Source organism: Anabas testudineus, chromosome 3, assembly GCF_900324465.2.
Source record: "Anabas testudineus chromosome 3, fAnaTes1.2, whole genome shotgun sequence".
NCBI lineage: Eukaryota > Metazoa > Chordata > Actinopteri > Anabantiformes > Anabantidae > Anabas > Anabas testudineus.
Window position 1 is genome coordinate 452,874 of NC_046612.1, and position 12,919 is coordinate 465,792.

Genomic DNA, 12,919 nt, shown 5'->3' on the forward strand with positions numbered 1-12,919 from the left:
GTACGAGCGTGGTCTTGAAGATAAATCTAATGTGTCCTGTACATTAAATTTATATTCAATTCTCTAAATTTAATACAAATCTGTTTGTCCAGTAAAATATTCTGTGCATCAGTACAAAAACGTTTTATTCACTTTTGATCCATTTAGCACCTGAAATTATGAAACTTTAGTTTAAAATATATGTCGGTGAAGATTCTCAGTCGTCCAGGTGAAGTTATCTGGAAGTTGAGTCATGGCAACTGGACTTCCTTTAGTTAGTTGAAACGTTTCGCCAAGTAGCTCCTTCAGTCTGAAGATAGTTGGTTAGAGGCCGCAAATTTATGCTCCAAGGCTGGTTTCACTCCACCCCTTGCCCTGAATAGGCTCGTTAGGTGAAACAAAGGATGGGGAGGATGTGAAGGATGTAATGATCACACCTCAGCCCAACCCCTCTTAACACCTAAATGGGTCGTTAAGTGTGTCCAACCTGGTGCAGGTGTGAACTGGTTCTGGCCTTTTTGGGGATAGATGAAAGGGCAGCATGATAAATGGACGACAGGTTGTGTCTAAGTCCTCCACCTCTGTTGAGAGAGGGATTGTTGATTTGCACATGCAAGGCTTCCCTCACCCCTCTCTCAAACCACTTGTCCTCTTTGTCCAATATTTTAACGTCACAGTCCTCAAATGAGTGTCCTTTATCCTTAAGATGAAGGTACACAGCTGATTCGGGACCTGAGGTGTTACTCCTCCTGTTCTGTGCCATCCTCCTGTGTAGCGGCTGTTTGGTTTCTCCAATGTACAGTTCAGGGCATTCCTCACTGCATTGGACCGCATACACTATATTGCTCATCTTGTGTTTTGGAGTCCGGTCTTTGGGATGTACAAGTTTCTGTCTAAGTGTGTTGTTGGGTTTGAAGTAGAGAGGTATGTTGTGTTTTCTGAAAATCCTCTTCAGCTTCTCTGAAACCCCAGCCATGTAAGGTATGACCAGGTTTTTGCGTAGGACCTGGGACTCCGACTGTTCCCTTGTTCTTTTCCTGGAACAGGTTGCTGCCTTGTTAAAGGCCCACTTGGGATATCCACAAGTCCTGAGCGCTGTCTTCAGATGACTGTCTTCTTTCTTTTGGGCTTCTATGGAGGTGGGGATGTTTTGAGCTCTGTGGTTCAAAGTCCTGATGACTCCTATTTTGTGTTGTAATGGATGATGTGAGTTGAACAACAGGTACTGGTCCGTGTGGGTGGGTTTTCTGTAAACCTCTATTTCCAGTCTTCTGCCTGCCCCAATGATGTCCAGGAAGGCCAAACGGTTATCTTTGGTGTCCTCTCTAGTGAAACTGATGTTGGTGTCCACTGAGTTTATGTGGTCTGTGAAAGACTGTAACTCCTGGGTCTTGATCTTCACTCAGTTGTCATCCACATATCTGAACCAGTGGGTCGGTGTCGTCCCTGGGAAGGAGTTGAGAGCTTTCTTCTCCACCTCTTCCATGTATAGGTTTGCTACAATGGGTGACACTGGGGAACCCATGGCACAGCTGTGTCTCTGTTCGTAGAAGTCCCCTCTGTATGTGAAGTACGTGGTGTTGAGACACAGGTCCAGGAGCAAACAGATCTGGTCGGGGCCGAGGTTGGTTCTGGTGCTGAGGGAGCTGTCTTCTTCCAGTCTTCTCTTCACAGATATTAATGCATCCGCAGTGGGGATGCTGGTGAAGAGGGACGTAACGGCAAAGGATACCATGGTTTCATCTGTATCCAGTTCCAGGTCCCTGACCTTTGCCATAAAGTCCTCTGAGTTGTGGATGTGGTGGTCCGTGTGTCCAACTAATGGGGCTAATACTGTGGCCAGGAATTTGGCAATGTTGTATGTTACCGAGTTAATACTGCTGACTATAGGTCTGAGGGGGGGCTCCTTCCTTGTGTATCTTGGGAAGGCCATAGAGGCAAGGAGTGGCTTCCCCAGTATACAACCTGTAATAGGTTCCCCTATCAATGGCATTTTCCAGTTCCAGATGTTTCAGGCAGTCTATTACCTTTTTCTTGTAATTGCTGGTGGGGTCCCTTTTCAGTTTTTCGTATGTGCGCTTATCCTCCAGAAGCGAAATCACCTTGGCATGATAGTCTGCAGTATTCAGAATGACAGTGCATCTTCCTTTGTCCGCAGGAAGGATGGTAATAGTCTCATCCCTGCTGAGTGATGTCAGCGCAATTCTCTCATCCTTGGTGAGGTTGGAATCTGGTGGTTGTGCACTGGAGAGAGCTGCAGAGACTTTGAGTCGAAGTTCTTCTGCTTCTGCCAGTGGTAGGTTGTTGTTTCGGATGGCGGTTTCAGTTGCTGTAATGAAATTCACAACAGGAACCTGTTTTGGGGATTAAATTAAAATATAGTTGCAGCTGTTGACCAGTGAATACTTTATTTTATGTTTTAAGATTTAATTTTACAGAGAAATATATAGTAAATTAAGATTAAACATGTTTAATTTGTTCTTCCATTTAATAATAATAATAATAATAATAATAATTCAGATTTTCATCTTTTTAAAAGTCCCCATGAAAAAAACCTCCCTCGCGACAATGACGTCACAAAACCGCGCCCTCTCCCTGCCGAATGCGTCAAGCCGCTTGAGAGAGGCCGGAAACAGTGTTTTAACCTTCAACGTAAAAGCTCGTTGTGTGTGTGTTTGTCGTTTCCAGCATCTAATGTGTTTATGTAATAATAATTATTTAATAATTTATGTTGGGAAAAATATAGGAACTAATAATTTCAAAGATTAAAGATTACAGTTACAGTCAGTTACAGCAGTTGTTCCAATAAAAAGAACACTTGAAAGTACCCCCATTTAAAATCCTACCAAAGATGATCAAGAAGATGTATCATATAAAAGTAAAAGTATTCTGTAGCTGATAACGTCTTGTATTACACCACTGGAGTTATAATATTGTTATTATGTTTATATTAATCTTCAGTTGTGGTGGACCTAAACCTGCACTGATGCAGAATTTGGGTTTTGTATTTCACTGTGTCAAATCTTTAAAACCTTAATGCAATCAAAGGTAATTAAAATAAACAATTTTAATTAATGAACAGACTCAAATGTAAGAAATAAAAGTTCTCCGAAAAGCATTTTATTGGGAAAATGCCGTGCCCGGATGTGAATTGTGTTCGTGTGCGTGTGTGTTTTGCGGGTTTCTTGAAGCGGGGCTGTTTCCTGCCTCCTCTCGGTCCCGTCCGGGAGAAACCAGTCCGGAAGAGTGAAGCCAGTTCCGAACCGGAGCTCCCAGTGAAGCCAGTTCCGAACCGGAGGTTCCGTGACAGCAGCGGGACACGCGGCGGGAAGATGGCGAAGACGTACGACTACCTGTTCAAGCTGCTGCTGATCGGAGACAGCGGCGTCGGGAAGACCTGCCTCCTGTTCCGGTTCAGCGAGGACGCGTTCAACACCACCTTCATCTCCACCATCGGTGAGTCCGCACCGGGGAGCGGCCGGGACCGGGGCCGGGACCGGGGCCGAGGACGGGGCCGGGACCGGGGCCGAGGACGGGGCCGGGAGAGGTTAACGGCGGATCTAACGGAAAGTGAAACCGTTCGGGGGGACGGGGGCGGGGGGACGGGACGGTACCGTCTGCTGTCATACTTCAACGATGAAGTACTAGTACTGTACTGTACTGTACTGTGAGTACGAAGTACTAGTACTGTAAGTACGAAGTACTAGTACTGTGTGTACTGTGAGTACAAAGTATTAGTACTGTACTGTACTGTGAGTACGAATTACTAGTACTGTACTGTGAGTACAAAGTATTAGTACTGTACTGTGAGTACAAAGTATTAGTACTGTACTGTGAGTACAAAGTATTAGTACTGTACTGTACTGTGAGTACGAAGTACTAGTACTCATTAATCAAAGACTCGGTGGGGGGGTGGGGGTTCTAGGTTGGACCGGTTTGTGTTCGGTCCCTGAGGCCAAACCCGTGTGTCAGGGTCCTTGTTCGGGTTCTGGGTCCACAGACAGTGGGTACTCTCTGTTCCTGTTCCAGCTGCTCGGATCCCGGCTCCCTGACCCATGTTCTCGTAGCAGTCTGAGGATTTCTGCCCGGAGGGGGTCTTCCTGTGTCCACTTTGTCACATGGTCTAACTCAGTCCTGTCATTTGCTGCTGGGGGAGGAAAAGGGAGCACTTGGTTTGATGCAGTGGGTCTCCCTGCTGGAGGAACCATGACAGACCATCACAGTTTTGAGTCCAGCACAGACGGTCCTGTTTCAGGCACAGACCTGAACCAGGACCTTCGAGGTCCTCACTTTGGGGGCTCAGCCCAGACTCTGATGTGTCTGTCTGTTTCTGGCGCGTCAGAGCGAGTCGCCCTGTGGTGGAGCTGCAGGAAACAGGAAGTGGAAAGTGTCTGTCTGCTCCGTCTTACCGTCATCAAGGTCCTCAGAGGTGCAGAACCACGGTCTGGATTCAGGTTTAACGTTCTGAGTCCGTCACATCAGTAAAATCTGAGTAATAATCGTCAGAACGTTTTTTTAACTCATTAGGAAACTGATTAGATCACTGACTAGTTACTCATAACGACCCTGACACAGAGACTGGATCAGGTTCTGAGCATCTCTGCACTTTTCAGACCAGCGTTTGTGTTTTAATAGAAAATCAAACACTGACTTCAGAAAACTGATTTGTTGTTCAGCTGGAAGTTGAAACTACATTTTGGATTTCAGCAGAGACAGGATGTGGATCTGGGACAGAGAACGACAACATTAAGTTTTGTTCTGTATCCAGGAGCCAGACCAGACCAGACCTGGACCAGTTCTGTTGCGTATGACTATTAGTCCGTCATCAGCCTAACTAGTAACTACTGCTAGAGTAAAAGTACAATATATCCCTCTGTAGTACTGTAGTACTGTGGAGTAGGCAGAAAATGGAAATACTTCAAAACTGTACTTTAGTACAGTAGTTGAGTACTTAATGTACTTAGTTACTTTCCAGCTCTGCTCACGTTGCTTTATCAGCTGTTGTTTAGTTTCAAATACCAGAACAGCAGGATCTAACTCAGGAAACTGAGCTGTCAGCTTCTTCTTCTGGTTAAAAATATCTGACTTCCTGTTGAACACCATGGCGTCAGCTCACATTGTAGCAGCGCTTGTTTTCAACACGTCACACAGCCTGCAGGGTGGAGTTAAACATCTGGATGTTTATCAGTGGGAGATGAGACACTGTCCAGGATGAAACCCCAGACCTGGATCAGCTGATGTTAGTTTGTGTCTGTTTCAGGAATCGACTTTAAGATCCGAACCATCGAGCTGGACGGAAAGAAAATCAAACTGCAGATCTGGTGAGTTCACTGATTCTGTGACGCTGCAGTCAGACCGCGGTTCAGTCCTCAGACCAGATACCGGGTCTGATCTGATCTTTACACCAGCCACAGTTAACGTTCAGTAGCTCTGACACAGCTGGTTTGTTTGGTGAGAGCTCCACTCTGCTCCTTACTTCCTCAACTTAAACTGCGTTCTGGTGCTTCCCGTTTCTGCAGGGACACGGCGGGTCAGGAGAGGTTCAGGACCATCACCACAGCCTATTACAGAGGAGCCATGGTACGACACCCCCACCCCCTTTGCTGTTGACTGATTATTGTTTTACTTTTACAGTTTCATCATGACACGGTGACTGCGCTTCATTATAATTTTAACACATTTCATGTAAATATTTTAGTCGTATGAAACTCAGCATCTCAACTAAAGTAAAACTGGAAGCAGAATAAAAAAAACATTTTGAGTAGCACAAACAGAAAAGTCTTGTTTCTGTCCATAGGTCACAGGTTACATCACTTCCTGTCTCCTGTGTTTCAGGGCATCATGCTGGTCTACGACATCACCAATGAGAAATCCTTCGATAATATCAGGAACTGGATCCGGAACATCGAGGAGGTTCGCCCTCTGACATCATCACATGACATCACAGATCTAAACAGATGTTTGTGCAGCTTCTGGACATTTTAATGAAACGAACCAGAAGAGAAAAGCAGAAACATTTTTTCATCTTTTACTGTTGATTATTTATTCATTAATCCTCATAGTTTATCGTTCTAACGTGTTCTAAACCTCTGGTGCTGGTTTCCTGTACCAGTGAGACATGACCTGGGCCCAGTAACCAGTACAGTGTGCTGCCATCTGCTGGTCAAACTGGGGACTAACAAACACGTCGACTTCCTGTTTGACAGGAAATGCCTGAACTGAATTAGCTGCTTTATTTTTAATTAGAGAGAAATAGAAAATTCACTGAGGCTGAGAATCCAGGTCCCAGTAGACTTGTGAGACCAGAACGGAGCAGGTTGGAGGTTTTAGTGTGAACTGCAGCAGCACGTGTTGTTTGTTGTGATAAAACCTGCTGTAACATGCTGCATGTGTGTTTGTGTGTCTGCAGCACGCGTCCTCGGATGTGGAGAGGATGGTTCTGGGGAACAAATGCGACATGAACGACAAGAGACAAGTGTCCAAGGAGCGAGGAGAGAAGGTCGGTTCCTGATACACGTGTTATGTTGTGTTGTGAGGACCACGCTGAGTCTGTGACTCAGTAAAATGATCAGTGACCCCGGAAGTTGTGGATTTTATTGGGTTTCATAATAACCGGTGAAGGTGGAACTTCACAGGCTGACGTAACTCGTCATCCTCTGTTGACTCTTTCATCACTTCACCTGTTTAACCCTAAAGATGCTGCGTGATTTAACTTTACTTCTACTACTAAGGGTAAAGGGTTAAAAACTCATCTGTACTTTGATGGTTTAAAATATCTTTTTATTATAATTTAGTAATAATAGAAATTATTTCATTTCCAAATCCACTGAATGCTTTTCCAGGAAAAGCTGCTGAGAAGGATCCAGAACAACAGTTTAATCTGTCATCAGGTGTTTTAGAGACACAGAGATTTAACCTCAGACATTAGAAACTAGTTCTACTCGCTGCTTCAAACCAGATTAAAGTAACGAGTCTAAACTCATTTAACGTGTGATTTTAACAGTTTAATTTACGTCTGACGTCACTAACGGGTCCGGGTTTTACTGCTGGAACTGTTCCTGGTCTTCACACGGGTCCTGGATCGAGTTAACAGTAATTAATTGCATCTTGTAACATTACCACAGGTAGAACGTGGCCGCTGCCACGTAGAACTTTACAGAACAGGTTCTTTATTTGCGACAGTAAATGTCAAGAACTGATTGGAACTGAACTGAACTGTTTCATGTGATGAACTCGTCTCTTCTCGTTCAGCTCGCCATCGACTACGGGATCAAGTTTCTGGAAACCAGCGCGAAGTCCAGCATCAACGTGGAGGAGGTGGGTCCAGGTTCAACATCCAGGTTCTTGTCATAACGTAAAAACCTGCGGTTGAGACACAGTAGATTAGTTTGAACAAGCTGTGGTTCCCCCGTGATGATCAGTGATGTGTTTTCCTCCTCAGGCCTTTTTCACTCTGGCCCGAGACGTCATGACGAGACTCAACAGGAAGATGGTGAGAAAACAGAACCCGAGGTTCCACTTTCTCCGCTTTTAAGTTCAAACTGTCAGAATTCGACTGTAAACCTGATTTCTCAGCTGATCTGCATGTGAGAGTTATTCAGCTCGGACTTTATCCTGCGAGCTCAGGTGTGAACACAGCAGGTACTGGTCCGGGGTGTTCCTGTTTCCTGTTCAGAGGTTAAAAACCAGCTTTCTGTTTCTAATCGTCACTTTTTGTATCACATGGTTCCTCCTGAGCGCTCTACACAGGGACCCCCCACCCCGAAAATGTTTCTAATGCCCCCCCCCCCGGTGACCTCGCTCACCTTTCTCACAGTTACATCAAGAACGGAGAAATCGAACCTTGTACCGGCAGAATTCACGGCAGAGCTGCCGTCGTATTGTGAGGAACTGTTCAGGTGTGTTAATTGTCCACTGTAATGTTTCTACCTGTGTCTGACTCCTCGTCGTCTTCTTCCTGTTCCGTGCAGAACGACAGCGCCCCCCCAGGTGCAGGAGGTCCTGTTAAAATCACGGAGTCTCGCTCTAAAAAGAGCTTCTTGAGGTGTGCACTGCTGTAGGCGGAGCCCCCACCTGCTGTCCTCTGCTCGCCGCCTTCTCATGTGACGTCAGGTTGGGAGGGGGAGGAGACTGAAACGTAAGTGGAGACGACGAAGATGATGAAGAGCAGAGGACTGTTTTACTTTTGTCGCAGCACTGAAGTTAGTTTCTGCCTGTAAAGGGTTAAATACGTCGGTTCCACTGATAAATAACCGGATTTATTATCGGCTACATTCAACTGTTAGAAGTCCACAGAAAGTACAAACTTCAGGTACTTGTACTTTATACTCCAGAGTATTTATCTTCTTTTGTACTTCATCACAACAGAGCAGGTATGGTGTTTACTCCATTACTTAAAGCTTTAGTTACGTTACAGAGTAAAGACGAGTAGATTCGTGTGTGATACACTGAAACAGTCACTGCTGCGATACTTTTACTATTAGTACATTATTATAGTACAGTAGAAGTACCTTTACTGATTCAGAGTGTCTGAATATTTCTTCTTCTCTTGAAATGTGGTCTCCAGTTTTTTCCCTTTGTGAAAGCAGCAAATTTAAACTTTGAAAGACTTCAAGAAAAAGAAAATTAGACTGCAAGAAAAAAAAAAAAAAAAGGTGAATTGACATTTCAACCATTAAAGAGCAAAAATCCCTGTAAATTGGAATTTACTGATTTCTCTAAAATGTTTGATAAGTTACTTTTGATAATGAAGTTTTATTTGACACTCCTTCAAATCCTTATTTCCACGTGGAACGAGCAGAATTGCAGCGATAGGTTGTTAGTCAGTATTAAAATGTTTCAGACGTTTAAACGTTTTAATGAAGTCACAGAAAACGAGTCGTTAACGAGATGAAGGAAACGTTTCAGACGTTCTGTTGCTGATTCTTTTTTCGTTGTCACTTTGTAAATAACAGAGTTTTTGTGCTTTGATGCAAACTGAACTTTTCTATTTTTCTATTTTATCTTAAAAAGCCACTTTATTAACGTGTTGCTTTATTTTTGTATCAGTTTGAAGGATTTCATGTCTTAAAGGGTTAAATTAATTTGCAGCCATTTGAACTAACGGTGACGTTTACACATGCGTAGCGTCGTCCTTCTGCAACAACTCATTAATAACAGTGTTAAAAACGAATTATTCGACCAACAGACTCACTGGAGCTGCAGCTTTTATTTTAGACAAAAGTTTTTGTCTGTTATTATATAGATTTCTGCTTTTTAAAAATTTCTGTCGCAGTAATTGTAACAAACAGAGTCTTTCAGCCTTTGGTCAAAACAGCTGCAGATGAATTTACCTGATGATGTTTTGTTTACAGCAGTTTTCTTAATTACTTTAACAAAAATACAGTTTTTATCGTTTGAGACTCCTCAGTAATTAATCAGTGTCTTTGTTATCATTCAGCAATAATTTCATTTCATTTAGAGTTCAACCTTGTGACCGATCAATCAACTGTTGATTTGTGTTGGCAGGAACATGAAGGTGCCTCTGAAGCATCAGTTTGTCTTTGTTTAAATCAGAACGGAGACAGTGATGTAAAAAATTTAACACTTTAAGAGATTTTAGGAGTTAATATATTCTGAATAATCTGATAATCACTGACCTCTGATCAGCGTTTGTTGTAAAAACGTGTTGTTTTTGACTGAAGTCTGGTTTGTAACTCTTCTAAATGTTGTTTTGACTTTGCAGCACTTTGTAACTTTGCTCAAATGACGCTATGCAAAACTAGGATTATTTTTATTATCACCATGACAGAGAAGTTCAGAGCGGTGATTTCTCTTTTCCATTAACGTCAGAGTCGAGGCCTTTTCACACCAAGTCTGGTGGATTTCAGTAAACTTTGTTCAACCGACTGAAGCTCTGATGAACTCGATTGTTGGGACTAAATAAAATTGAGTTTTTCTTGGTGTCAAAAGATTTTTTTTACACGTTGTTGATCACGAAGAAAAATAAGTGAAGTTCTGAATGTGAAGTGACAGACTGATTCCTGTGGCGCATTGACCTTTGACCTCAGGGTGTCAACTGATTGTACAATAAAATATAATAAAATACTTTTTCTACCAAACATTTCAGTTTTATATTTTCGTTTCCCTCAATCTTTGGGCTGCAGTAAAAGAAAATTTTTTGATCATTTATCAATAACAACAGCGTTTAAGTTCACTGAAATAACTTGAATGTAATAAACAAAAATGTAACTCGTGAAAATCAGACATAGCTTTTCAGGTGTGGCTCAATGGAATAAAAAAAAAAAGAAAAACACCCATGAAAACGTTGGTTACGTATTGTAACCCCAGCTTCTATGAGTATAGGCGTAGCCTGGACTAAAATGATGGTTAACTGTTCCACACGTTAAATCAGGTTGTGCAATAGAATATTAAGTTAAGGCTTAACTTAATATTTTATTGCACAACCCTCTGAGACTGTAACTGTCAGTGAGACTTCTGCACCTGTCGACAGGAATTTTGTTCCACTCCTCGTGAGCAAACTGCTCCAGCTGTCTCAGGTTTGAAGGCTGCCTTCTCCAGACTTCCAGTACCTTCCACAGATGTTCAATGTGATTAAGATCTGGACTCGTAGGCCACTTCAGAACAGTCCAATGATTTGTTCGTAGCCATTCTTGAGCGTTTTAGCTGTGTTTTGGGTCATTATCCTGTTAGATTATGACCTGTGACAGAGACCAAGCTTTCTGTCACTGGGCAGCACGTTTTGCTCCAGAATGCCTTAAAAATTTTGAGATTTCATTGCACCCTGCACAGATTTAAGACTTATGTTTCATTTTTGCACCTGTGAACACAGAGCTGATGTGACTTGGATTTACCTTCTATGATTAATGATGAAGTTATTCTGGGTTCTTTAGTTCATATTTTCTGTCTCTTCAATTTTCCTCTTGTGTCCACGTCCAGGGAGGTTGGTTTCAGTCCTGTGGACCTTCAACTTCTGAGTAATATGTGCAGCTGTAGTCACAGGAACATCCAGCTGCTTGGAGATGGTCTTTACCTTTAACATATTTGTCTATCTTTTTATTTCTAACCTCCTGATACAACTCTCTCATCTTTCTGTGGTCCATGTTCAGTGTCGTACACACCATGATACCAAACAGCACATTGATCACTTTTCACCCTTTAAATAAACAGACTGACTAATTACAAGTGACCTGTGAAGCTAATTACAGGACAAAGGTCAAATTATTATTTATTAACATCTTTTCTAGGGAACCATCATTTTTATTCAGGCCAGTTTCAGTAGTTTGTTTTTAAAAAAACTTTTGTTGAACCACAACTTAAAAGCTATGTCTGATTTATATGAGTTTAGTATTACTTTTGTCAGTTTCAAGTTATTTCAGTGACCTTTATTGTTTTTTATTTTATTTAACAGAGGGGTACCAACAATTCTCTCATCACTTGAGTGCAAATACTAAGTAGAAATACTTTAAAATTACACTTATAAGTACAACGGTAAAAAAAGTTTGAATAATGTTCAAACCAAAGTTTTGCTAAAGTTTTAATTAACAAGTTCAAAATTAAACCTTTTATAAACTGTCTACAGGTAGGAGCTCGACACCTTACGACAAATACAACTCCCTCCTTCCTCTCCTCCTATCTGTACTGGCAAACTCACCTGCAGACAGGTGTCCCCGTCGCTCCGCCCCCTCGCTCCTGTCTGCGGGCCACTAAATCCTCCTTTCCACCTCCTCCCCTTCTCCAGCAGGTGGAAGCATTGTTGAGGACGTCACTCAGCTCTCACAGGAAGTTCCTGCTGTCAGCCTGCTCAGGGACGGACAGGAACACCCTGTCTGGGACCTGGTCTGAGACTTGGTCCAGGGCCCTGCAGGTCAGTGAGAAGCTTTGCAGCTGTTTGTTCAAATCTGAAAAATAGTTTTTAAACATTAGTGAATCAGTGTTTTCAGCAACAGAAGCTGATTGTGCTGATTAGTTCATAAACTGTGAAATCCAAAGTCTCACTGGGTGAAATATCAAATATTTATTTATTTTTACAGGTGAAATAAAAGGTTAAATGAAAAAACAGGGTCAGCTGTCCATCAAAACCACCACACCCTGCCGTCCAAAACGCCTCACCCTGGTCACAAAGGGCTAAAAATGAAAGTGATTTAAATGTGTCTATGTAAACGTGTGAATCTGGTTTCACACTGAAACAGGTTCAGTACCGAGACATATTAAATATGAAACAACCGAAATGTGTAAAACACAGTAAACGGTTTCAGGTGTTTAGTCCGAAACCAAGTCTTTCAGGTTTCCTTCTTCTTCGTGCCTTTTCCACGATGATGTTGTTTTAGTTTTTTTCAGTTTCTGACTTTTCTGGATCCGTTTCTGTTCTGAACTGAAAACCGCTGCAGGTGGAGTCTACGACCTTCAGTCTGAGCTGCTGGAGGCTGCACCAGGTGGAGGCGGTGCCGGGTCCAGACAAACATCACACAGCAGGAAACCGGTTCTGTTTCTGGAGAGAACTCCAGCACCCATTCTCTCAGAGACAGCGAGGAACCGACAGAACAAAGACGATAAAAGAAAGATAGGGAGCAGCAGCAGCTGAGGAGGTTCTGTACAAATGTGGTTTGTCTCGGAACTTCATATGTATGGTCCATGTGGAGGTTCTGTCAGAACTTTAGCTTTGCTGCTGACTGACCCGACCCACGTTCCACACAGAAGAACAGACGTCAGTGATGTTCTGAATTTGTGATTCAACTTAATTTAAGGTTTTGAGTTGATCCAAGACTTTGGAGGGACTATTGATTATGAGAAGTAAGATCCATCATCATCCTCAGTGTGACCCCAGCTTTACCCAGGATGCAACAGGAGCCTGAAGGTTCTTTGATCCTGATCAGAACAGGTCCATTAACGGTAACTTATGAAACTGAGACGTGCGATAACTCAGAGTTTCTAACAAAAG

The 12,919-nt window shown here is 42.7% G+C and overlaps 1 protein-coding gene and 1 pseudogene across 1 annotated transcript; one reads left to right on the plus strand and one right to left on the minus strand.

The window, feature by feature from the left end:
- Positions 1 to 523: 523 nt before the first annotated feature.
- LOC113174538 lies at positions 524 to 2,339 on the minus strand (annotated as a pseudogene).
- A 791-nt stretch (positions 2,340 to 3,130) lies between these two features.
- LOC113174477 (ras-related protein Rab-8B) lies at positions 3,131 to 8,658 on the plus strand. Its single transcript, XM_026378523.1, has 8 exons — positions 3,131 to 3,435; positions 5,240 to 5,300; positions 5,499 to 5,559; positions 5,815 to 5,892; positions 6,389 to 6,478; positions 7,231 to 7,296; positions 7,421 to 7,471; positions 7,950 to 8,658. Exons 1-8 carry the CDS (start codon positions 3,312 to 3,314, stop codon positions 8,037 to 8,039), a joined length of 621 nt encoding a protein of 206 aa, XP_026234308.1. The 5' UTR covers positions 3,131 to 3,311; the 3' UTR covers positions 8,040 to 8,658.
- Positions 8,659 to 12,919: the final 4,261 nt, after the last annotated feature.